The 25,861-nt window shown below is 35.6% G+C and overlaps 2 protein-coding genes across 3 annotated transcripts; one reads left to right on the top strand and one right to left on the bottom strand.

The window, feature by feature from the left end:
* The first annotated feature begins 1,579 nt into the window (after nucleotides 1–1,579).
* LOC107796147 (developmentally-regulated G-protein 3-like) lies at nucleotides 1,580–19,401 on the top strand. The gene is made up of 10 exons (XM_016618887.2): nucleotides 1,580–1,783; nucleotides 4,073–4,126; nucleotides 5,627–5,800; nucleotides 8,317–8,388; nucleotides 14,575–14,634; nucleotides 15,593–15,702; nucleotides 15,801–16,100; nucleotides 17,651–17,842; nucleotides 18,839–18,890; nucleotides 19,004–19,401. The coding sequence occupies exons 1-10, from the start codon at nucleotides 1,742–1,744 to the stop codon at nucleotides 19,052–19,054; spliced, it is 1,107 nt and encodes a 368-aa protein (XP_016474373.1). The 5' UTR covers nucleotides 1,580–1,741; the 3' UTR covers nucleotides 19,055–19,401.
* Nucleotides 19,402–22,147: 2,746 nt separating this feature from the next.
* LOC107796146 (uncharacterized) lies at nucleotides 22,148–25,475 on the bottom strand. Of its 2 annotated transcripts, XM_016618883.2 has the most exons (4): nucleotides 25,104–25,469; nucleotides 23,665–23,910; nucleotides 22,900–22,981; nucleotides 22,148–22,340 (listed from the first exon to the last, which is right to left on the bottom strand). In XM_016618883.2, the coding sequence occupies exons 1-4, from the start codon at nucleotides 25,305–25,307 to the stop codon at nucleotides 22,258–22,260; spliced, it is 615 nt and encodes a 204-aa protein (XP_016474369.1). In that variant the 5' UTR covers nucleotides 25,308–25,469; the 3' UTR covers nucleotides 22,148–22,257. The 2 variants fall into 2 exon arrangements, with proteins under 2 accessions (XP_016474369.1, XP_016474372.1); XM_016618886.2 differs by lacking the exon at nucleotides 22,900–22,981 and having other exon boundaries at nucleotides 25,104–25,475.
* Nucleotides 25,476–25,861: the final 386 nt, after the last annotated feature.

Below are 25,861 nucleotides of genomic sequence, written 5' to 3'. Positions count from 1 at the left end.
ACTTGTAGTATATTGCAAATTAAGTGCAATAAATAACAAAAATTCTAGATCATATGATTAACTTTCAATCAATAAATTGCTTGTGTCCAAAATATAAAATAAAAACTCTGTCTAGTTGTGAAAATTTTGGAGGCAAAAATCCAATAATCTTATTGGAAATAATATAAATATGACTCAAGGAGTTTTATTGTAACTTAAATCTTATAGTCACATAAATTATTTATAGTGCTCAAGAGTCAAGATAGAGAGACAAACACTAATTTAATTTAAACTAACCAATAACTAATCCCTAATCTTTTGTTGTTCACCATGAAACCTTTGCGAAAATAAAGTTTAATTGGATGAAGTCATGCAGATTAGGAAAACAAACATTAATAGAAATGGAAAAGAAAGAGAAAATTAAAAAAGGAATTATTTTGAGAAAGCTCAATTGTGGATCTGATGAAGTGAAGAAGATAGAGAATTCAGAAAAGAAAGATATTATTTTAAAGTAGAATGCGAAAGAAAAAAGAAAAAGAAAACGAAAAGCAGAAGAAAAAGAAAACAGTGAAGAAATTAGCAATTTCGCAGAAGCTCTATGAAATAAGCATTAAGGCACCTAGCGTCAGAGGGAAAAAGAAAAGGGACCCAGTGTCTGTTTTTTACCATGGGTTCACACTGTAATATAGAACCAGCATTTCAAAAAATTTGTACAAAAGATCCACTCTTAAAGCCAAAAGAGAATGGGTGCACATGCACCATAGGATCTAAGGTGGATCCGCCTCTGTTGTTTACCGTTGTTACATTTATGCCTTCTACCTTATTATTATTATTAGATGTACGTCTTCTACCTCGTTCAGTGTTCTTATTTAACTTTTCATTCTTACTTGTCTTTTCTCTTGTTATTTCTCTTGCTTACGAATTGCACAAGTTATATTAGTAAGTACCTTTTGACTTAAAAACCTTGCCACTACTTCATCAAGTTCAGTCACGTTACTTGCTAAGTACATATGGTCGGTTATACTCATACTACACTTCTGCATCTTACATGCAGATTTTGGAGCTAAGCTCTTGTAGATGTCGAAGGCAAGCAAACGAGGATGTACTCAAGTTCCAGTTAGAAGCTATCACCTTGTTCATGGTAGTTTAGAATTTGAAAATCTATATATGTATATTCAAGCAAATATTATATTTTCTTCGTACCAACATTGTAAATCTAATCTTACTGGCTCATGACTTGTACTACCAATCTTTGGGATAGTAGTATGAATTTTTTGCTATTTTATTTATTGATTATTGATGATTTTTTTCATTCGAGTTATATTATTTATTATTTAATTTACCTAATATATTGGGGTTAGATGTCATCACGATTAAGTGATATTTTGGATCGTGACACTTTTATAGTCACACAAATATTATTATCCCACAAGTTTTTAGCTTTTAAAATTATAAATTTTCATACCAAGTCAAACTTTACTACATCAATTGAAACGGGAGGAGTAATATTTTTTGGAAGACCAGAAGTGCTCATTTTAACAAACTTAAAGGACCACAACTACTCTTCAAGTGTATTAAAGACCATTTTAAATCTACACCAAATACAAGGATCATTTTTGTCATTTTCTCCGTCACTAAACCTCAAAAGCGCGCACACACACAGGGGAAAACTCCTAAATTCTCAGCGCTGTCTTTAAAGTCCCTCTTCTCTCTGCCCCTTTGTTCCGACGAAACTTTCCAGAGAGTTCGAATCCACCAAACAATGGCGACCGTTATGCAGAAAATCAAAGATATCGAAGATGAGGTATCAAAAAACTAACACAACGATTTATTGCTTCGTTTTGTTTATATACGCAAAAAAATTACTCAGATGATAGTCTGAAAATGAAATTAATCATTTCAGTTTTATCTATCACTGTATCAATTTTATCTAAGCTTTTATAGCTGTATGAATAACTTATATCTTTTTGCTTAAAAAAATTGAAATGAAATTTATCTGAGAAATGGAAAAGACAATGAGAAAAATTAAACGGGAAAGGATAGTGCTTATATTTCCTAAACAAAAGGACAAGTATATACTTGATTTTCTATAATGGAATTTCAGAAATAAATGGCAATGGAATGGGAAAGATATCATTCTGAGTCTCAAGGAGAACTATGAGGTCTTATAATCTCAATAGAATTAGGTGATTTCTCCCATTTGTGGTAGTCAGAATTACCCGGTATCAGCTGGTAGCAGGGGCGTACGCATGATTTTTTACAAGAGGTGTCGATAATTTAAAAAGTGAACCAGTAAACAAATTACTACAATGAGACAAAGCGGTGGAACTAAGTAGAGAAAAGGGGTTCAAGTTCAACTGAATCCCTTTGTTAGATATTATATTGCATAATTAGGATGAAAACAATTTTTTTTGTTTTATGTAAACAATTGAATTCCCTTGACATTAGGAAAAATTCTAGTAAAGTAGGAAAGGGGCTCAAAAGTTGCTATAGATCCTATGTTTAAATCTCAATTGTGATATTCTTTATTCCAAGATTCCAAATCATAAATTATTAACACTAGTCCCAAGAAAATATACTTAAATTACTTTAGGGGAAAAAAGAATCTAATGGAGAATCGTACGTGATGAGCCGCCCAAGGTTGGAGCTGGTAAAGGAGAGTGCGGAATTGGAATAGGAAGTCAGAACTAAGTAAAAAGGTATAGAATATATAAGCCAACGATATATGTTTTTCTATAATAGTATTAAGAGCCCTAAAGTTTAAACAAAGAGTTCCTTTAGATTCTGTTTCATATTCTTTCTCCGAATCGTACTACAGCCTTTGCTCAGATTGGGCCTGGTGTCATTCTGAGGTTATTATATGTAAAAAAAAAAAAGAGAGTAAGCGCCTATGCCAGGAATGGAACCTGTGACCTCCTTCGCTGGAAGTAGTGACCACCAGACTGGAACCATTTTGTTTGTAAAGTAGTGCCATCTCAATGGCTATTAATGTTTCTTTTTTTCAATCACCTATAATTTTGTAGAAAATTTTAGCGATGTGGTGTCGGATGATATCGCTTGTAGCAACGTAGATCCGCCCCTGGCTGGTAGGAGGTAGTAGGTACCAGGTGAACTAGTCGAGGTGTACGCAAACTGGTCTAGACACCACCGTCATGAAAAGTCATATTCTGAGTCCCTAATTTGATAAGTATTACTTACTAAATAGCAAGGTTTGGATAAACTTATATGGCTTAGTGCAAGTTTTTAGCGATGTGGTGTCGGATGACACAACTTGTAGCAACGTAGATCCGCCCCTGGCTGGTAGGAGGTAGTAGGTACCAGGTGAACTAGTCGAGGTGTACGCAAACTGGTCTAGACACCACCGTCATGAAAAGTCATATTCTGAGTCCCTAATTTGATAAGTATTACTTACTAATAGCAAGGTTTGGATAAACTTATATGGCTTAGTGCAAGTTTTTGCTGCATTTGTCCCTGCCTCGAGATAATTTTTCAAATTGTTAGTTCATTATGTTGCATAAAGCATAGTGAATGACATCAAATGATGGACAATCAAGTTTCAGGTGCCCTGGTGAAACCCAATAATTTTGAAACCCGAGAAATAAGTATTGGACCTTTTAAGTCCACTCGAAAATGGAGCTATCCTAAAATATCTCGTAGATTTAAATCCATTTATCCTCACTCTTATATCCTAACTAAATCGAAAACAAAATCAGCTATTATGAGTGGCTTTCTTGATCCACAATTAGCTTTGGTTAATTGTTATATTTTATCAAAAATTAAAACTTTGAACGTGCTGTGTAGACCTGGAACTTTCAATGTTCATGCATCTAAAGTCAAAGAGGAAAAATCCATATTAATAGATCTATTCGATTCTTCTTATGTGTACTTGAATCATACCTATTACAACAACAACAACCACCCAGAGAAGCAGATTAAACTAAGTTGATTACATCTTTTCATTAAATTCTAGATATTTCTTTGCTCAGTTTGTGTTCGCTCAATTATGCCTTTGGCCATATGACACCTTTATTTCTTTACGCCGAATAGATATTACTGTTGACTAGAAAGTGAGAAATTGTCTCTTTGCTTGCAGATGGCTAAGACCCAAAAGAACAAAGCTACTGCTCATCATCTCGGTTTGTTAAAGGTAGCACAGTCACAAATATTTGATTGGTTTAGTTTCTGAGGTTACACGAAATTTATTGTTGGGTCATTGATATGCAGTTGGGTTGCTTATGTTTTATGTTCATTATTGTAGACAAAGGGAAGTATGATTTTTCACATTCTTGGATTTGTTGACATGTCATGAGCTTACATCACTCTAAAGTTATATTTGGATTTTTTTTTCCCTTCCATAATCAGGTTTTTAATCAAGACTCTTTACCATACACGAGACATAACCAACAACTGGAAAATATTTTCTTACCCAAAATTAATTTATTCTTTTGCTTATCATGATTTCTATTAAAATGTCATATTATAGGTTGATGCTAGTAAATATGGGTCAAGTGTTTTTCTGTCGTCCAAATGTAATGATCGGGTTGAAATATTATGTGCCTAAAAATTGCAACACCCCCCACCCCCCCCAAAAAAAAATTGCCCTAGGTTTGTCAAGATACCGTGCATATATAATCTTCCAATGCTTTTAGTTGTCTTCTCTAGTTTAGATGCTGGTTGATCTGAGAATATCTGTTTCACAAACAGTCTTGAGTTCTTTAAAACATATAAGGTGATATTTAGGTAATGCGTAAAATTAACGCTAGTTTAGATCTTATCTTCTTGAATTACATAATTCATTCCTCTGTCATTTACTATGAAAGAACGTTCTAATATTCTTTTCCTCTTTATTAGCAACTTTTCCATTTACTCTTTCTGTGGTAGAAAGTCATCGAACTATGTTTTAATCCTGTACTCCTTTTGGCTCCAATTGCTTGACCTACTTCTTGTTGTTCGCTTCATTTCCATTAGCGGCGGCATTTCCCGTTTACAGCTGCTCGAATTAGCATGGATAATTGTCCTATGTATAACTGTTGGTGTGGTTTGACATCATTATAACACATCTCTAACTCCAAAACTTTATGTTTCTTTTCTTTTCCAGAACTCCAAACTTGTGTAGTATCAGATTTCTGATATTAGTTTTTTGTTAGTCATAGATGCAGTAACGTGGGATGAAACGAGTATTCTCACACTCACTGAAATAGCAACATGCTAACAAATAACTAGGTAAATTTACCATCAATACAAAGAGATTTTACTAAATTCACTTGCTATGGTTATTTAATAGTACAATGAGTGGTTAGGCAAAACCGGCAAACCTTCGAGGGAGCTTCAAGAGCTTCTCGGATTAGCATAGGACACCTTGTTGATATAACTGTTGATGTGGTTTGACAGCATTATAACACATCTCTAACTCCAAAACTCGATTTTTTTCTTTTCCGAAAATCTAATTGGTATAATATCAGAATTTCTGCATTAGGTTTTGGTTAAAGATATGTGCAGTAAACATGGGAAGAACAAGTATATATTTTCGCACACTCATTAAATGTTAACATGCATAAAAATTATAATTACTTGCTATGGTTATTTTATTGTATGATTAGTTTTTCGTACTACAACCTAATACTTTTGTAATGCAATGCATGGCTAGGCAAAACTGGCAAAACTTCGAAGGGAGCTTCTTACACCTACATCAAAAGGTGGTGGTGGAGCTGGAGAAGGTTTTGATGTTACAAAAAGCGGTGATGCAAGAGTGGGTTTAGTGGGCTTTCCTTCAGTTGGAAAGTCGACACTCTTGAACAAATTGACTGGAACTTTTTCTGAGGTATGTAACCATCCAATGATATCTAAGTTCGTTATCTAGTACTTTGATTCTCTTAGTTCATGAATTCTCTTTTGACCAACAGAAGTGTAGATAAGAAAATTGCAAAACAGTCTCTTGGTTCACCCAGGAGGTCCATAATTGTATAGATGATTGGGTTTCTTTTGTACAGAACCATATTGCAGTGTAGGTTCTTTACTTTTTTTTTTTTTTTAGTATACGGCTTGTATACAGGTTTTCCCCATCATTAATATAATTATTTACTTTATAAAGAAATAGTGTACGATAAGAGGTAAAATTGTGTCAGTTCTGTAATTATGAAAAAGGGTTTTGTATTAGCTTCTTAGAAGTTTGAATTTTAAAGTGTCAAATAGCATATGGAATCCTTTTCAGTTGAAAAATCAGCTTTTTCTTGGAATAATTATGAGGAAATGATGGCAACTCTTTTATAGTAGAGGCAGTACCATCAAGAAATATCCACTCGATATATTTGTCAGAGGTATCAAGCATCAGGTCAGATTATGACTTATGAGAAGCACGTGTAAAGTATATTTAAATGACATTCCAATTAAATTTTTTGCTGAATTTTTACAAGAGGGCTGGTCGAGTGGAAGGGACCTCCAGCTCGAACCATGAGGTCAGAGGTACAACTTACCAAGGGGAAAATGTAGAAAAGCCACGGTTGGCCCCGTGGGGTGTGTGTGTGTGTGTTTTTTTTTTTGGGGTGTGTGTGTGGGGGGGGGGGGGTTGATCGGTAGGTTTTCCATGTAAAAACACTTAGTTTTTCTGAACTCAGCCCCCTTTTAGAGGAAATGAGTGTGATACTCGGGCTCATATGCTCTTTAAGATGATGAGAATTGGCAGATACGATTTCAAATTTTTGTGATTTGAAAGTTCATATGGTTTTGGAAGGAAAAAGATTTACCATGAATAACGAACTTTATATTGATGAGAAAGCAGTACAATGATGCAAAATGAAGTTTATCCTTCAAATAAGGAGTTGTTGTACTCTTCACAAATGATTTTTGGAACTCTAAAATGAATAATAAGAGGGACAAAAGGAACATATATATAATTCTTCTAGGAAAAAAAATGATGTAAAGGGGCTAACAAACTAGTATTTTTGTGCTCTAGTGCTTTTGTTCTTTTGTAACTTTGCATCTTCTTGATGCCTTTTATTAATGAAACACCTTACTTCATCTAAAAAAAATTCTTCTAGGAAATTTAGTCTTTTCTATGAACTATGAAGTCTGGGAAATGTAGTCTTTGAGCAAGGAGCATAATGAAAGATTTAATAATGAGTTTATTAGGGAAAAGTGAGAAATCTTCTAGAATAGGAGAAACATGAGGGCAACAAATTAATCGCTTTAGCTCTACAGATGCATGAAGATGCTTTCTTGAATTCTTCTTTCCTTAGCTTTCGTGGCTTATAACATTCAACAGTAAAGAATTGGCTTGAAGTCTTTGTGGGTAGGTTACACTGTTAAAAGTAGGTGGTGCTGATACTCTGAGTCATGAAAGATATATAAATTTCCTACCTGCAAATATACTAATTACTAGATGTGGATCTTCTTCACTACAGTAGCATTACCATGGGCTGTACTGTAGTAGCACCGGCATGAAGTAGAGTCTGAAAAGATGAACCTACGCACGAAACATAGAACTTGTTTGAATATAAGTTGGACGAATTTACACATGGAAGTTACTCTTTTAATGTCAAATTGTGATTCTATAGCTTGCTTAGTGATTTGGTAGTTGAGTCTATTCTTGAGTTTATCACAGAATAGGTAAGGTGAAGTGGCAATATAGTTGTGTAACAGTCTCCTAATCAGGGTACCTAACTTGATCAATTTGAATGCTTAACTTAGTGAATATGAATACATGCGCTGTGTTAGCTAGAAATCTCTATAAAATATAGTAGCACAAGTTGCTCAGGTTTGTATTCTGGAAACTTAGTCCGTTGTTCTTACATAGCGTTTTCCCGTATTATTATTTTGTGTTTCTCTTTCCTTTTTCCCTCTTTTATGGATGGAAGGGCGCAAGAGTTTTTTCTTTTTACTATGTTCTCTATTTTGGAAGTTAGATCTAATTTCTTATCCCAAGGTTTAACTTGTGATCATTAATCAGAGACAAATTAACATTTCAAGGGGAGAAAAGGCTTCATCATTTAATTTTGATTCTCGTAAGTCAAGAAATAAGCAAATCAGCTATTTCTCGAGTTGATTGTTTTTCTGCTCTAACTTTTTGGGGACCACCAAATGAACTTTAAAAGTAGTGGCAAGAAAATATATAGGTAATTGATCATTAGTCAGATCCGTATCTTTAAAGCAAAATCAACTCTTTTCTAAGTAGTGAATTGCCTTTGATTACGAGTCATTTGTGCTACTACAATCGGCTGTCGAAGCAAATATAACCTGTTCTGTTGGCTTGACGCTTCTAGGAAAAACACAATGGAACTTCACGTTGCAAGGTGGTTTCATTATGCCTTTTCCTAACAAGCCCTCTTCTATGGTTGACAGGTTGCTTCATATGAATTTACCACCTTAACGTGCATTCCTGGTGTCATCATGTATCGAGGAGCTAAAATCCAGGTATCACAAAACCTTCATGATTTTCTAGAACCTGGCACTTAAGAACGCTTCAGATATAGTTTGCTACTTGTGCAAATAAAACTGTCAACTTGAAGGAGTACTGCTTTTTTGATGAGAATAGGAATTGATCTATTTGGATACTGATACTAATTTTGCTCACTTGTGTCCAGAAATATTTGGAAGTAGATTTTTGTAATCATAAATAAGGAGAATATGAAAACAGTTTGTACTAGTTACTCTGCAATGAGATTTTCTCATGGAGGATATTCTTCCCTGAAATGTGCTTCTAGGTTTTATTAGCCACTAGTTGCTTCTGTAAATGTCTTAGCTTCAATTATATAATCCAGATAATCAGAGGGAAGGCAGTTATCTAACTTGTCGATTAACTTATAAAAAAGTTATCTAAATTGTTGGTCTCTTGAAGTGTACTTTTTCTCAGTTTTAAGGGAGAGTATGTTCAAATTATGATTATGTTGACACCAGATATAAGACGTGGTTTCGCTTATCCAAAAAAAAAGTATAAGAATAAAGAGTTGTGGTTTCATATGTACATTGTTTTCTCTTATATATTAGAATCACTTGCTAAATGTTGTGATTGTGTTTCCTTTTATAAGCTAGAAGCAATTATTGCTATTCTCTCTAGAGTGAGTATCAGTATAATTTTGCCTAGAACCTGCACTGCTTGCAATTTGTGGCTTGCCTTATTACAAGAGCATTCTTCCCTATTAATATGAAGCACTGATGAAGCCGAAAATCCCTTTTCTGGAAGAGCCTTTAATGTACTCTTATTGGTCATTTGTTCACGAACTAGTTATGTAGAGATTACAATAAATTGAATTTTTTATATGGTGAATAATAATGTAGGGATTGATTGCTTTAGTTACTCTTAGTTACTTTAGGAGAGGTAGAGGAAGGCCGAAGAAGTATTGGAGAGATATGATTAGGCAGGACATGGCACATCTTAGCTTACCGAGGACATGAACGTTGATAGAAAGTTGTGGAGGTCGAGAATTAGGGTAGAATATTAGTGGGGTATAAAGTGTACTTCCTTTCCATACCAGTAGTTTTAGTATTATTCCCGTTGTCTTATTCTTAGATATCTGTTACTATCTGATGTTGCTTCTGCATTGGTTATGTTGCTATCTGCTTCTTTTCATGACTTTTTCACTACTGTATTGTTGTTCCTTACTGCTGTGATTCTGCGTGCCTGGAGTTGAGGGTCTATCAGAAACAACCTCTTTACCCGCTCCAGGTAGAGTAAGATTGCGTACACATTATCCTCCCTAAACTCCATTTGTGGGAATACACTGGGAATGTGTTTGTTGTTGTTGTACTCTTATCCGTGTATGGCTAATACATGTATTCTTATTCCACATTCTATACTGCATAAAATAACATACAGATTTTCGCATAAATTATGCATGTATCTTTTTAATAATCGTGGTATCTGAGCCAGGTTGTGCATACCCCATAACTTATGCATGTATAAACAATGCAAGAGTATAATAAGGCCAACCAACCGCTTTATAGAGTTACGTGGCATTTATTTTTTTCTTGTACAACCAACCATACTAGATATTAACTTAGCAGAATTTTATGTTGAGATTATTTCTATTAGTGAGGTAAATCAAACACCCTTAATGTATAGCATTGTTGGAGCCAAGTGAGTTAACCTGGCCTTAATGTGGAAGCTCTTTCCTCAAGAAGGAAAATGGTCAAAGATAAGTAGATGTGGAATGAATGAAATAAAATGCTTTCAGTGTAAAAAGCCAGTTTTTATGGCAAATTTTGGGTTCACTGCCTTGCATGAACGCGAGATGTTTTGTGCATGGAGCTGCCCTTTATTTTTGGCTGTCAAGTGCTGATTAAGTTGTGAGGTGTTATGTACCATCTTCTTATAAGATTTCTTTTAAAAATGGTATCTATTCATAGCATTGGGCTCCTCAAGGCTGAATTGGTCCATTTCCCCAAAATTAACCCAACATTAACTTCCATTCGTCATTTCCCCCCTTATCTTTTCTTTTAATTGTACATGTTAAGAGTGAGCTCCTGACCGGCGGCAAAGCTGTGTTCTTCACCATGCAGACAGTAAAAATAAGCATTAGTCCGCACAAAGCCATTGATAGTGAATGATGATCAAAATTGTATCTTGGAATGTTAGGGGTCTAAATAGATTTAGAAAGAGGGAGTTGATAAAAAATATGGTTCATAGCTGGAAAGCAGATGTTTATTGTTTTCAGGAGTCCAAGATATTAGGGGAAATAAGGGAAATAGTTAGAGAACTATGGGCATACAGGTGGGTGAAATTTGTTCGGTTAGAAGCAAATGGAACTGGGGGTATCCTTATCATGTGGGACAGTAGTATATCCTTATAATTGGGTATGTATTCCATCACATGTAAGTTCAGTGGTAAGTCACAAGAGTTTGATTGGCATTTGTCTAGTGTATATGCTCCTAATGATAGAGTTGAAAGAGAAAAAGTATGGTGGGAGTTAGGTGCTGCTAGGGGTTTATTCACTGGTCCTTGGGTAGTGTGTGGGGACTTTAATACAGTCAGGTTTCCATCCGAGAAGAAGAATTGTAATAATTTCACCAGATCGATGGAGGAATTTACAGGATTCATTAAGGATATGGGGTTAGTAGACTTGCAACTGCTAGGAGGGAAGTTCACTTGGAAGAAAGGGGTTAATCATAACATTGCTGCTAGGTTGGATAGGTTTCTGGTGTCTGAGGAATGGGATGAAGGCTTTAGAAATATTATAAAGAGTGGAGCAAATCAACACAAGGTAACTTGGATATGCAGAAATTGAACATCCTCGGCCAACTCGCTGAACTAGAGGAGACTCAAGAGCTTAGGATCCTAAATGATGAAGAAATTCATAAGAAAACTACTCTACTGTTGGATTTTGAGGAAATTGCTAGAAAGGAGGAGATAACATGGAGGCAAAGGTCTAGAACTATTTGGTTGAAAGAAGGAGACAAAAATACTAAGTTTTTCCATAGAACTGCAAATGTTCACAAAAGGTACAACAACATTGATAAGCTACTAGTTAATGGGGAAACTATGGAGAATCCAGAAGACATCAAGAAGGAGATAGTCACTTTTTATCAAAACCTATACGCAGAGACTGAGGAGTGGAGACCACAATGTAACTTAAGGGAATGCCCAACCATTAGCCTAGAGGATAACTAGATGCTACTGAGCACCTTTGAACCACAGGAAATCTGGGAGAGTGTCAAAGCATGTGCAGGGGACAAGGCTCCTGGCCCCGATGGTTATACTATGGCTTTCTACACTCAATGTTGGGAAGTGATCAGTCCATAGGTGATTGCTTCTGTACAGAATTTTCAAGAAAATGGAGTCTTTGAAAAAAGTTTCAATGCCAACTTTGTGGCTCTAATCCCAAAGAAAGTAGGAGCCAAGGAATTGAAAGACTTTAAACCTATCAGTCTGATAGGTAGCATCTATAAAATAATTTCAAAGATACTGACAGAGAGACTCAAAAAAGTGATGTGCAAATTGGTGGATACACAGCAGATGGCCTTTATCAAAGGCAGGCAAATTATGGATGCTATTCTCATTGCTAATGAGTGTGTAAATGCTAGAATGAAGAGCAAAAATTCGGGCATTTTGTGTAAGCTGGACATAGAAAAGGCTTATGATCACCTGAACTGGGAGTTTTTGTTGGGAATCTTGCTGAAGGCTTTGCTGAAAGGTGGATCAGCTGGATCAAATTCTGCATTAGCACTGTAAAATTTTCCATTCTGATTAATGGTGCACCTGTTGGATTTTTCTCATCTCAAAGAGGATTGAGACAGGGGGACCCTGTGTCACCCTTCTTATTTATTCTTGCAATGGAAGGTTTAAACAACTTGTTTAAAATTGTCAAAGCTAACAACAAGATTAGGGGGTTCAGGGTGAAATCTAGGGAATCAGATTACTTGGAAATCACACATTTGCAATATGCAGATGATACACTGGTATTTTGTGATGCTAGTAGGGATCAAATGCTATCTCTGAGAGTGGTTTTCATTCTTTTTGAAGTTATATCTAGATTACACATTGACTAGAATAAGAGTTTCATTTATCCAGTTAATGAAGTAATGGAGATACATAGCTTGGTGAGAATCCTTGGAGGTAGAATAGGAGTTTTGCCAACTGCTTATCTGGGAATGCCACTAGGGGCAAAAAGCAAATCAAAGAGGGATATGGAATGGAGTAGTAGAGAAATGTGAGAAGAAGTTAGTTAGCTGGAAGAGCCAATATCTATCCTTGGGAGGAAGATTAACCCTCATTAACAATGTTCTTGACGCCATGCCTACTTACATGATGTCCTTATTCCCAATGCCTGCAAGTATAGTGAAAAGACTTGATGTTCTGAGAAGAAACTTCCTGTGTCAAGGCAGCAGTGAAAAAAACAAAATCCATCTGGTCAGATGGGATATCCTTACAGCCAGCAAGAAGGAAGGGGGAATGGGTCTAAAACCAAAGTTTGATGATGAAGTGGTTATGGAGGTTTGCCACAACAGAGCAATCTTTGTGGAAGAATGTAATCAAGGCAAGGTATGGGATGGAAGGAAATTGGACAACTAAACCTGTAAATAGTCTTTATGGGGTAAGTTTGTGGAGGTCGATCAGAAATCTTTGGCCTAAGCTCAGTAACAAATCCAGCCTCAAAGTTGGAAATGGAATGAAAACATCTTTTTGGAAAGATATATGGCTTGGGCAAAGAACTCTGAAGCAACTTTTTTCGGATATTTACAACTTGAATCAACAACAAGGATCATCTGTTGGAGAGGTGTGGACAGGCCAAGGGTGGAACCTCACTTATAGAAGACTACTAAATGATTGGGAAATTCAGAGATTGATAGCTTTCTATAACACTCTAGAACAATTCAAAGGGACTTCCAATATTGAGGATCGTGTGATCTGGCAAGGGGGTAGAGAAGGCAGGTTCTCTGTTAGATTAGCTTACAAGGAGTACAACCACTCTAACAACCAAATTGGTTGTTGGCCTTGGAAGTTGATATGGAAAGTTAAAATCCCATACAAAGTTGCATGTTTTACTTGGCTTTTAGCAAGAGAGGCAATTCTGACACAAGATAACCTCATCAAGAGAGGATATCAGTTGGGATCCAGATGTTATTTATGTGAAGAACATGAGGAGACAGTCAACCATCTTTTTTTGCACTGCAGAGTTACTGACCAACTATGGAAGGTATTCATCAACCTGAGGGAGATTCGATGGGTCATGCCTGGGAGAATCCGGGAAGTTCTAGCTAGCTGGAAAAGAGATGATGAACAATTCAGTCAGAAAGAGAGATGGAAGATTGTCCCTGCTTGTATATGGTGGACAATTTGGAAGGAAAGGAATCAAAGGTGTTTTGAAGACAACCATAGTCCTATACAAAAGCTGAAGATGAGCGGTCTACTCTCTATTTTTTTTTTGGTGTAAACAGGAGTATTTAGAAGAATGTGAAAGTATTTTTGATGTTTTAGACTTTTTATGAGATTTAACAGAGAACTAGACTAGAATAAAACAAGAATCTCTTCTGTACTCCCTCTTGTAATTATGGAAGGATACACTAGTTTAGTGTAGGCTTCCTTTTATATTAATACAAACATGTTACCTTTTCAAAAAAAAAAAAAAAAGATACCTGTAATTGGGAGGATGTAAATAAAACCAAAGTCCCTACTTGTATAGAAGATTGGGCATCTTTTGTAGAGGATCATGTTTTGATGTAAATTCTCTACTTTTTGCTATACTTCTCGTATACGAGAGTTTTTTCTCCCTTTTGATTAATACAATTTACCTTATAAAAAAAAAAAACTAAAGTTACAGGTGCCAGGCAGTGAAGTATTACTGAGTTTTCCTAATTCATGAAACTCTTTTATCAACTTTATTGTAAAGAAGGGCACATGGTGCACAGTGTGAAAGACTACTTAGCTTTTACTCTTGATATCTTTATTTCTTCTTTTTCTTTACTACTTAGCTTTTACTCTTGATATCTTTATTTCTTCTTTTTCTTTAATGTGTGTGGTTCACATCATATAGGATTATCCATCTCGCAAGCATCATAATGTTTAATTCTACTTATAAAAAAAAAACATCATAATGTTTGATTCTATAATTTTGCTTAATATGAAACTCTCTTGCTCATCCCCTTTCCCGATTTTTTTGGTAGTTGTTGGATCTCCCAGGAATTATTGAGGGTGCCAAGGATGGAAAAGGTAGAGGAAGGCAGGTAAAGTGTTGCGTTTGCTTCTTAGCTATCTCATTATTTTTTTAGCACCATATATTTTTCATAAGAAAACAGAGATTTTATTTTAAGGACTCTGTATCCAAGACAAGCAAGTAGATACATTTAAAACCTAAGAAAATGGTACCTGAAATGAATTCTCTCCAATCATGATGAAGATCAGTCAAGAAGATACCAGAGAATATCTGTGTATTTTCTCCACATTGAATACACCCTCCATTCTCATTTGCTTAACACTCTTTCCTTTTTTTGTCGCAAAATGAGTAAACTTTGCTATATCTAGTTTTTTAGAAACTATTTAACTTTTATGTTCCTAATTTACCATTGACATGAGTTGTTGTAGGCCCCATTGCATATAAAAACAAACATCAAAGGGTAGTTTTGGTACTTCTTACATATTAAGCTTATGCATCAAAAAATTTCTTTCTTAAACTTCTTCTCCAATAAAAATTGCCAAATAATTTGGAGTAGATGGGATGAAATTATAAAAAGTTGGAATGAAGTATATGGAACCACTAAAGCACACCTCTCAAAGCAAATACACCCACTTCTTGATAAAGCCATAGTTACATCCAGCTTTACATTGGTCGTTTCCCCTTTCTACCTGTACCTTCAATGAATAGCTATACTAAGGAAGGACCTGAATATTTTGGCCATATTGAAGACATGATAACTATTGTGGAACTACACAAAGAAAGCGGATGATCTGGTGTTGCATGTCAACTAAATGCACCATATCACGGCCAACAATAGTCACATTCCCTCAAATTTCTGTCCCCCATTCCTCTTTGCTTTTACAAATAGGTCTAAATGAATTGCCGTGTACTCGTGATTATTGATGTATGACATGATACTTGAGAGTCTTCAACCTTCATTTCTTGTTTTATTAAGATGTAGTTGGTGGGCTTAATATCACTTATCTTGTGATTGATGACAAATACAGGTTATCAGTACTGCAAGGACTTGCAATTGTATACTTATTGTTCTTGATGCAATAAAACCAATTACTCACAAACGTCTCATCGAGAAAGAGCTTGAGGGATTTGGCATCAGGTAATAGACTGTTGTAATGTTTGTGTTCCCCTTGTGTAATCTGCTTTTCCTTTCCCCCCCTATTGATTCACGATTCTTGGTGCTCTTCCCTTTATTAGGTTGAACAAGGAACCACCTAATCTGACATTCAGGAGGAAAGAGAAGGGTGGGATCAATTTAACATCAACAGTGACCAATACTCATTTAGACCTCGACACCGTAAAGGCCATATGCAGCGAATACAGAATACATAATGCTGATGTTCATCTTAGGTATGATGCAACTGCTGATGACCTTATTGATGTCATTGAAGGCAGTAGAGTATACACACCTTGCATCTATGTTGTGAACAAAATTGATCAAATCACAATGGAAGAGCTGGAGATTCTGGATAAACTTCCCCATTATTGTCCGATCAGGTAGTTATCCGTTTTTTTTTAAAAGTTTTGTGTTTGTTTCTTTTCATCTATCATTTACAGATTTCGGTAAATAAAAGCTTCACGGATAACAACATATAGGAACCCGTGACAAGAATTGAATAAAATTGGTGAAAGCCTAATAGAAATGTTCACTTCTTAATACTTCGATAAAGTATATAAGAAATATGCACTTCTTTAATATAGCTTGAGATTCTTGATGATCAACATACATCAGACTCCGCAATATTGGTAAAATCTCGATTAGCACTGTGTATGCCACTTTATTCCCTCCATTCATTATTTAAGCTGACACATTGTTCTTCTCGTTGTAGCTGACCCTATTCAAGTCAATTTTTTGCTTTTGATATTTCCAGTAAGGTCAGACTTAGATTTCGTTTGGTTGGCAAACCATATCAATATCAAGTAGCCGATATTGAAACAGCATTATTGAAGTAATGTGTGTACTTGAACTAGTTCTTCTACTAAACATTGATTCAACTGCCACCGTCGAGTAAAGAGGCAAGTAAGTGTTAGCTGGATAGATCTTTTTTGACGATTGGATTGGCTCCATCACTTCATGAGTTCAGGGTTAAGGACCTCTTACAAAAGTTATGGATTGATATGAATGTTCTATGCATTTCCTGCTTGTGGTTCACAACCATCTTTTTTTGGGTTATATTTACTTTTCGTGAGGTTACTCTGATTTCCTGTCATCACATCTGTTGAAATTGAGAAGGATTAATGGAATATAATTTCATAATATTTCTAGATTCACAACATATATAGATTCTTTGAACTTTAGTATGGTTCACAACCATCTTTTTTTGGGTTATATTTACTTTTCGGTGAGGTTACTCTGATTTCCTGTCATCACATCTGTTGAAATTCAGAAGGATTAATGGAATATAATTTCATAATATTTCTAGATTCACAACATATATAGATTCTTTGAACTTTAGTAAGATAGTAACTGAGCATGCTTTTTGTTATTTTTAGTAGAGTAGTACTTACTTTTTGTAGTAGAGAATGACTACGCCCATATTGTATGTAACTAAGACTCTCATATAAGAAGCTCTTATTATACATTTTTATAAGTTACACTCAATTCAAGCCTGATAAATTTCGTTAATTGCTGTAGTGCATGTCTTTAGTCATCTATGCTTCCGTTTTAGTTCTCTGTTGTGTTTTTTTTCATTGCCTTATTCTCTGAGAAATGAAGTTCCTGGAATCATTTTAAGTTCATGTCTTCTCTTCACTTAAAGACAAGGTGGGTTGATTTGATGGTAAGCACCCTCCACTTCCAACCAAGAGGTTGTGAGTTCGAGTCACCCTAAGAGCAAGGTGGGGAGTTCTTGGAGGGAAGGATGTCGAGGGTGTATTGGAAACAGCCTCTCTACCCTAGGGTACGGGTAAGGTCTGCGTACACACTACCCTTCCCAGACCCCACTTGTTGTGGGATTATACTGGGTTGTTGTTGTTGTTGTTGTCTTCTCTTCACTTAAGAATCTATCAATCTTATCGTAAAATGCTTTTTATATGATTTCCTGCAGTGCTCATTTGGAATGGAATCTTGATGGCTTGCTGGAGAAGATTTGGGAATATCTCAGTCTAACCCGTATATACACTAAGCCGAAGGGAATGAATCCAGACTATGAGGATCCAGTAATTCTATCATCAAAGAGGAGGACAGTGGAGGACTTCTGCGACAGAATCCACAAGGATATGGTTAAACAATTCAAATAGTATGTGTTCCTTTCAACAGTTCTTCCCTTTACAGTTTCTTATATTGATGTTATAAGTACCCTTCACATGTGTTGTCAAGAGGACGAGTATGGCAATTTTTTTTTGATGTATGGTATTCTTCTTTACAAAGTAAGGAAAAGGGATTTCCAAGGGAGACATGAGGAGGGCATAGGAAGTGCGTCAAGGGAAAATTGTGCATACTTCAATAAGGGCCTTCTCTCTGTGGCCCAAATATGGCAAAGAAAAGGAGAACGGGGTGTGAGTGGGGGGAGGGGGTGGGCCGGTGGGGGTTTGAGGTTTCCAGTAATTTACTGAAACTCCAAAGGAGCAGGATACTGCAAACTCCAGACAGCTTCCCTGACATTCTTCAAAAAAATCAAATGCTTTTTGAGCTAGTTACTGGAAAACTCGCAAATTGTTAGGACTATATAAACCTTCACCACACTACAAAACACACCCACTGCTAGTCAAATGCTTATTGAGCTTGTGGGATCTGTGGCAGTAAAACTCTGATTTCCATTTTCCCCTTCTTTTTTGTGTTTGGTTTTGTTTAGTGGTGAGAAACAGGAACTCTATCTGTCAAAAGATTGATGAAGCATAATTGTTATTCCTTCAGGTCTATTTTCAGATAAAGAAATAATTTGATAAAGGTCAAATCAGATAGAATTACAGTCATGAGTCTTAAAATAGCCTTTGTCGATGCCAACTTGCTTCATATTGAAGCGTAGTTGTTGTGTTTTAACATAGTTTTTCTGTGCTCTCCTGATCCATTTGGTCGAAGCTTTTTATTATCATTGCCCCTCACTTGGTAAATCAGCATTTGACCTTCGGCGATTATGATAACTTGCATGATCATAATGCTGTCTTTGAGGACCTTTTTCCATTGACTCGCATCATTTGATTTCATATCGTTTGTCATACAATGTTAACATTTAGGTTTGGTATGATCTGATATTTTCTATCATCTTAACAATCATGTGCCTTGGGTGCTGCAGTGCGCTGGTTTGGGGTTCAAGTGCAAAACACAAACCTCAGAGGGTGGGCAGGGTAAGTACTCTGAACTGCTTGTATTACATTTTATCTACTGGTTTCTTTGTCGCTTGTCCCTTCCTAGATTTTCTGCAATTAGGATGCTGTTCTTTACACTTGTTCTGTACCAGGAACATGAACTAGAAGATGAAGACGTCGTCCAAATCATCAAGAAGGTGTGATTGTAGAACTTGTACTTTGAATGCTGCAGTTGATGCAGATCTCTAGCACTAAAGGGTTTCATCGCATGTTGAGGTTTGTCCTAGATTGCATCCCTTGATTTAGTTGTCCTTTTTCCGGTAGGTAGATCTAGTTTGAACAAAGTAAATCTTGTTGTGCATGTTGTCACGTACAAGCTGTATGGTGAATCTGCGCGTGTGCTGGCTAATCGTCCTCTGTATCATCTAAAGCCTGCCCCAGGGAGCAGTTGGTGATAGTTGAAACTGCAAAAATTTGGTTTGTTTGTTCATACACTGTTGCCTCCAACTGGCGCTAAAATTTTCCATGAGAACTTTAGTGTTTTTGATGATTTTATGTTTGAATCTTTCTTCAAATCTCCATTACATAAACCAGGGCTTTCCATGCGTCGGAAAAAGAATCTAGGAGTAGGAGTTTCCAAATCTCTAGTTTGGCTCCTATCTAATTTGATGCAACCTGTATTAAACTTTCGTCAGATTTCAGAATATTTAGGTAAGCAAATATTTACTAGATTTGAATGCGCCAGAACTCGGTACGACTTTCAAACCTGCCCAATACTACTTCCATTTAATGTATGACCTTCACTTTATGAAGGTTAACTTTGTTAATTTTAAGGGTCTAGCATAAAAACCCAGTCACTCATCGGTAACTGCATTATTTCTCAAAATTAGGTGCACATCACGGGTTCAAATCTTGTGTATTTAAGTGAATGCTGGAGGAACAGGCTCATTTATCCACCAAATTTTGAACCATGCGTCACTGATCCGTGAGATTACTCAGTCATAAAAGAATTACCTAATTGTTTCTCTAATTAAAAGAGTTATATTTGTTTATAAAGGTGGTAGAAGGCTCATATTTAAGAGCAAGTCATTGTTTCGGAGGGGAAAGGAGATCTGAGCACACACTGCAACAGGATCTCAACAATCAACCAAATGTAATGAGTTCTAATTTGCCTATTTGTTTTAATTTTTGAACCTAACTTTAAACGACAACACTTAAAGAGCTCACCTAGGGAAGAAGGAAAATCGTGAAAATGGTCACATTGCATTTAAATTAATCTTTTGAGACGATAAAATTATCCAACTGTGTTTCTCATACACTAAAGGGTCGTTTGGTTTGAGTATGGCTTATGCCGGGATAAGTTATACTGGTATAAGTTATGCTGGGATTGTTTTTTATCCATTGTTTGGTATGTTGTATTAAATATGACAACTGCATAATTTGTAAGAAGAATGTATAAGTTATACAGGTGCTACTTACCCCACCCTCTATAAGGTATAAGTTATCCCGGTGTTAAATTTAATCCTGGGATAACTTATACCTGATTTGCTAACCAAACGAAGTATTAAGGTGATATTAAATTTTTATACCAGCACTATACCTTCTTATACCTCGTACCAAACGACCCCTTATATTGTATTAAAAATGACAATTCCATAATTTCTAAGAAGGTATAAGTTATCCCAGCACTAATTCCCCACTCTAAAAGGTATAAGTTATTCCGCTACTAATTTCAATCCCGGGATAACTTATACCTGGTTTGCTAACCAAACAAAGTATTAAGGTGGTATTAAATTTTTATACCAATCCTATACCTTCTTATGTACAAGGTATAAGAAGGTATACCGCTGGTATACAAATTTAATACCACCATAATACTTCGTTTGGTTAGCAAACCAGGTATAAGTTATCCCGAGATTGAAATTAGTACCGGAATAACTTATACCTTGCAGAGGGTGGGGTAATTAGCACCTGTCTAACTTATACATTCTTCTTACCAATTATGGAATTATCATTTTTAATATATACCAAACAGTGGATAAACAACAATACCAGGATAACTAATCCCAGCATAACTAATGCCAGCATAAACCATATTCAAGCCAAACGACCCCTAAGCATGTTGTATTTATGTTGACTTTGCTCTTCCCCTTAAATTGATTCACTTACCAAAAAAGAGAGAACAAAAAGGTGGTCTCCGTTATTGTGCAAATCCAAAAAATCAACGACGACTGAAATTGTGATTTCCACTTTGCCAAATCTTGGATAACCGTGTAGAATTGGTCAGCTCCAATTCTCTCGTTTGGAGAGGTAAACAAGTAAGAACTCCTATTTCTGAGTGTTTGATTTCAAGTTTTTATTTCCTTAAACAATGTAGAAATGGAAAGGAGTTAATCTGAACCATCTCCATTTTTAAAAATAATAAAATAGAAAATCAATTCCTTTTGGCAAATATTCGCTTTCTGTCTACTTTTTACAAATATCATAACATGTAAAACTATCATTTGAATAATTCGATGAGGGCAATTTCAAAATAAGTGAAATGTATTAGTGAGAGTATGACAAGCATAGTGAGGCAAGAAAATAGCTGCTCCAAAAAAGAAAAAAAAGGAAAAGCTTGATGAATTTTCAATGTTAAAATCTTGGGATCCATCCAATAATGAGAAGATCTTCAATTTAACCATTACGTTCTGATTGTAAAAAGGCTAAAAGCATGTTCCGAAACCAAGTTTTGTTTCAATGGGGGGCGCGTACACTTCCAATCAAGAGGTTGTGAGTTCGAGTCTCCCCAAGAGCAAGGTGAGAAGTTCTTGGAGGGAAGGATGCCAGGAGTCTATTTGAAAACAGCCTCTCTACTCCAGGGTAGGGGTAAGGTATGCGTACACACTACCCTCCCCAGACCCCACTACGTGGGATTATACTGGGTTGTTGTTGTTGTTGTTGTTGGGGCGTGCGCCACCCATTGAATTTATATTTATTTTTTTTAAAAAAATTAACTGATACCTAATTTTTTAATAACTACGTTCTCTTCTTCTTTACTGTTACTTCTTTGTGCTTGAGAAAATTTTCAATTTAACCATTACGTTTTAATTTGTAACAAGACTAAAACTAAGTTTTTGTTCCAAAAGAATCTTAAAGAAAAACTACTTCCAAATTTTGAACAAAACTCCAAAATTATTGTAACATTATTTTCCTTGTAATAATGATTTTTTTAAGTCGGTGTACTAAAGAAACATAGGACAAAAGAATTATAATCACAATCAACATTCACAATTCCTATACTTGACAAGGAGGAGTTTATCATCAAAAGCCACAATACTTTCTACTTCTCAGAAGAGTTTCTTCAAAAACATTAGGGGGAATAAAATTCACCTAAGGAACATTATCATTGTCATTACAGAGAAAGTTAGAAAAATACGCAGAAATCAATCCCATGAGCCTTCAAGCTTTCACACAGCAATTGAAGTAGCTGAAAATGCTTCTTCTTGTCTGTCAAATAAAATTCAAAACATAGGAATGAGAATATCATACTAATATATGCGCAAAACTTATGCAACAATCAATTTTTCAACTCAACAACAACAAACCCAGTGTAATACCACAAGTGGGGTCTGAGGAGGGTAGTATCCCTACCTTGGGAAGGTATAGAGACTGTTGCCGATAAATATTTCAACTCAAGAGACATTAAATCAGCAATATATCAATGTTTTTGTCCACACTTTTTTCCATCTATTTATTTCTCTTGTTTTGATTTTTATTTCAGTTTTCTTCAAGGGTCCATCCGTTGCATGTGCTTTGGAGAAATAGGGATAGATACTTGCTCAAAGAATTTTTGTGGGCAATAAAGGTTGCTTACCAAATAAGGCAAGCATCACTTTCTTGCAACTTGCTTATATTATTCATGTGAGTTTGGCACTTATCCAACCACATGAGAACAGCACTTGTGCCCAATTTAAACCACCATTTAATATATGAACGACATTCAATCAAACAACAACAAACCAAGTGTAAAGGTCAGGGAGGGTAGGTGTGTGTACGCAGAACTTACCCCTATCTTGAGAAGGTAGAGAGGCTGTTTCCGGTAGACCCTCAGCAAAATATGCGCTACTTGAGGTTTGAACCTCTGACCTCTTAGAACAAAATCAGGCACATAATCAACGCACGAGAGACTCCACATTCAATCAAACAAACAAGCTTTATTCCCTTTTGTATCTACTAAAAAGTTTAAGTGGTTTCAATTTTGCAAGTCTAGAACTTCTAATGCATCAAAAAGAAAACAGCATTAAGTGTCATATCAGAAATTGGTTAATGCAAAAACCCTATTAAATATAGCCATCTCACACTAAGCCTTACAACAATTATTACACCTTAGTCCTTCTCACACTAAGTCTTCCCAAAAAAGAACACGGCAAAACAAAAGGCCAATATTTCTATCCTTATTCCAATGTTATAAGTAGCTCATAAGAATTATTAATAAATATTTGGTCGTACAATAATTGTTATTCCATAGTCTGAAAGTTATCATGAGCTTGTATTATTTTAGAAAATGTACTATAGTTATATTAGCAGAATGTAAGGTTGTCAATGCATGAAACCTACTAGTCAGCATTGGTCCCCTCAATGGCCCCACCATATGTATCCCACTAAATACTATTTGTGACACCCTTTTATTAATAACAGCCACTAAATACTATTTGTGACACCCTTTTATTAATAACAGCCAACTACTTGTCTGATCCATGTATTCAATACCATATTAAACAAAAATGGGAAAGTACAAGGGTAAAGAAGACATGCATTTAAAAGAACTTACAGTTGGAGAGTGGTTTTGATGGAAATGGAGATCATCACTGTGGGCTGAGTGATGATGACCTGTATTTGCATTTTTATTAGTTGAAGAAATGAGCTCTTCCTCATTTCCAAGACTTGCTCTTGACAAATCCCTTTTGTTCTGTTTCCTATTCTCTCTTATCTTTGAGAAATCCATAGAGTAATCTGGCATTACACCCTTTTGGTCCCAGTCTCCAAATTGTGGCACTGATAGCCATGGTTCTGTCTTCTGTTAATCCAAAACAATTCTTAATCATTTGCATATCAACAATCATTCTCCTAACTGTTTCTTAAGTTAGTAACTTCAAGAAAATATTTTTTGGCAACCCCACTTAACATTGGCGACTTAACATTGCGTAACTGGTAAAATTGTTGTCATGACCAGGAGGTCACAGGTTTGAGCTGTGGAAACAACCTCTTGCAAAAATGCAGGGTAAGGCTGCGTACAATAGACCCTTGTGGTCTGGCCCTTCTCCGGATCCCGCACATATCGGGAGCTTAGTGTACCGGGCTGCCCTCTAACCCCACTTAACATTATACATTGTCAAAAAGAAAAAAATTCATTAACATGTAAATTTCCAGAGAACTCCAAGATCATTCCTCATAAATGCAACAACAAAGTAGTAACTAAAACACAATCTTGAGTCTTAACTGAGATCTTTTATATACTATGCTTATCTAAGAGGAAGTAATTACATATTCAGAATTTATTGCCACAAAAGGGACAGCAAACTTTTGATCAAGTTACCTAACATTTAGGTACACAATTTTTTGCCTTCCACTTACCTAACATTTTTTAAACTATTTGTGCCAAACAGTGACAGTTCAAAGTCCAAAAGATTGACTAATCTTAAAGTTAAAACAATAGTTCTACAGCTGAGGTTGATCATGACACCAGTAACTAATTGAGAATTTTGATTAAGTCCCCATTTTCCCCTAACCCCCAACATCTTTACCAAATTATATTTTAGTTCACATGATGAATAAACTTGACCACAACGATTTTCTAGTTGGTCTAATACATTCAAGATTCAAAAAAGACAAACACTTTAACCCACAAAAAGAAACCTCATCGCTAAATTCAAAGATGCAGAAGTTTAGACTTCAGATTCATATACTCCCAAAAAAGTACACAAAAACCAAGACATTTAAGAAAAATAAGGGAACAAAAGGCTTTTAAAAATCAAGTTTCAGCAAAGGGTATAGCCTAGTTCATGTGGATAATGCAAAACATGGAATCAAAGTATATGATGAACTTCATTAAAAGAAAACCAAGAAACTGTTTTCCAACTCTGAATTTTCAAGAAAATAATGAAAGTAAAATCAGCAAGAAATAAGCAAAATCAAGAAAGAGCAAACTATGCATATAAAGATAGAAACTTTTTCTCTTTTTTTTTTTTTAAAAAATAAAAAATTCTTTACCTCTTTGCGATCATCCATTCCAGAAACTGAACGGCGATTAACAATACAAACTTGGGTTTGTAAAGTAAACTGAGAACAAAAGAAGGATTTTTGGAGATAAGAAAGCAAGCTATTTGGTAGGAGGAGGAAGCTGGGAAATTTTGCAAAAATACAGGGGCTTTTAGTTTGTGTGCTGTGGATATGTATTGTATCGTTCGTTGTCATAAAAAATAAGATACGTATATAAAGAGATAATAGGAAATAAATAGGGCCTATGATTATATTTAACTACAGAAATGCCATTAGGCTTTCACACGGTTCACACACCTTTCGCAGTTTCGCTAGCCTTTTCCTTTGTCATACTGTATATGAATGACTTTTGCAAGTCTCAATACTAGCCGTGTACACTTGACACGTTTTCTTAAGCAAATGAACAAAACTATTTGGATTTTTTTTCCTCTCTAATTTTTACTTTTTCAGTTTTTTGCAATGGAGCTTGGGCTTCAATAAAATTGTCCACCTATAAGTCATGGGCCCGAACCGTAAAATCACCCATTAATATTTATATTAGGATAGATTATCTCCGTTACATTCCTTAGAGTGTTCCCCTTCTTCGGATCATGCATGAACGCGAAATACTTTATGCAGCAAGTATTTTTTTTTTTAAAAAAAAAAAACTTTTTTGTCAGGGTGAATAGCTGAGTAATGGTGTTAGCAGCCATAGTCATTAACGAGAGAGAATTGAGAAAGATAAAGAATAGATTGAGGGAAAATTGAAA

This window comes from Nicotiana tabacum, chromosome 11 (assembly GCF_000715075.1).
Source record: "Nicotiana tabacum cultivar K326 chromosome 11, ASM71507v2, whole genome shotgun sequence".
In the NCBI taxonomy this organism is placed as follows: Eukaryota; Viridiplantae; Streptophyta; class Magnoliopsida; order Solanales; family Solanaceae; genus Nicotiana; species Nicotiana tabacum.
Note: the sequence above shows the minus strand (reverse complement) of the source record. Positions and strands in the feature narration are given on the sequence as shown.

Bases quoted from the DNA above. Each gene is read 5' to 3' on its own strand.
- LOC107796146 (XM_016618883.2), bottom strand. From the start codon at position 25,307: ATGACAACGAACGATACAATACATATCCACAGCACACAAACTAAAAGC. The intron at 23,911-25,103 runs GTAAAGAATTTT...TTGGATTAACAG, and splicing joins GAATGGATGATCGCAAAGAG to AAGACAGAACCATGGCTATC. The intron at 22,341-22,899 runs GTAAGTTCTGCG...TTTATTTGACAG, and splicing joins TCTACCTTCTCAAGATAGGG to ACAAGAAGAAGCATTTTCAG.
- LOC107796147 (XM_016618887.2), top strand. From the start codon at position 1,742: ATGGCGACCGTTATGCAGAAAATCAAAGATATCGAAGATGAG. The intron at 5,801-8,316 runs GTATGTAACCAT...TATGGTTGACAG, and splicing joins TGACTGGAACTTTTTCTGAG to GTTGCTTCATATGAATTTAC. The intron at 14,635-15,592 runs GTAAAGTGTTGC...TGACAAATACAG, and splicing joins GAAAAGGTAGAGGAAGGCAG to GTTATCAGTACTGCAAGGAC.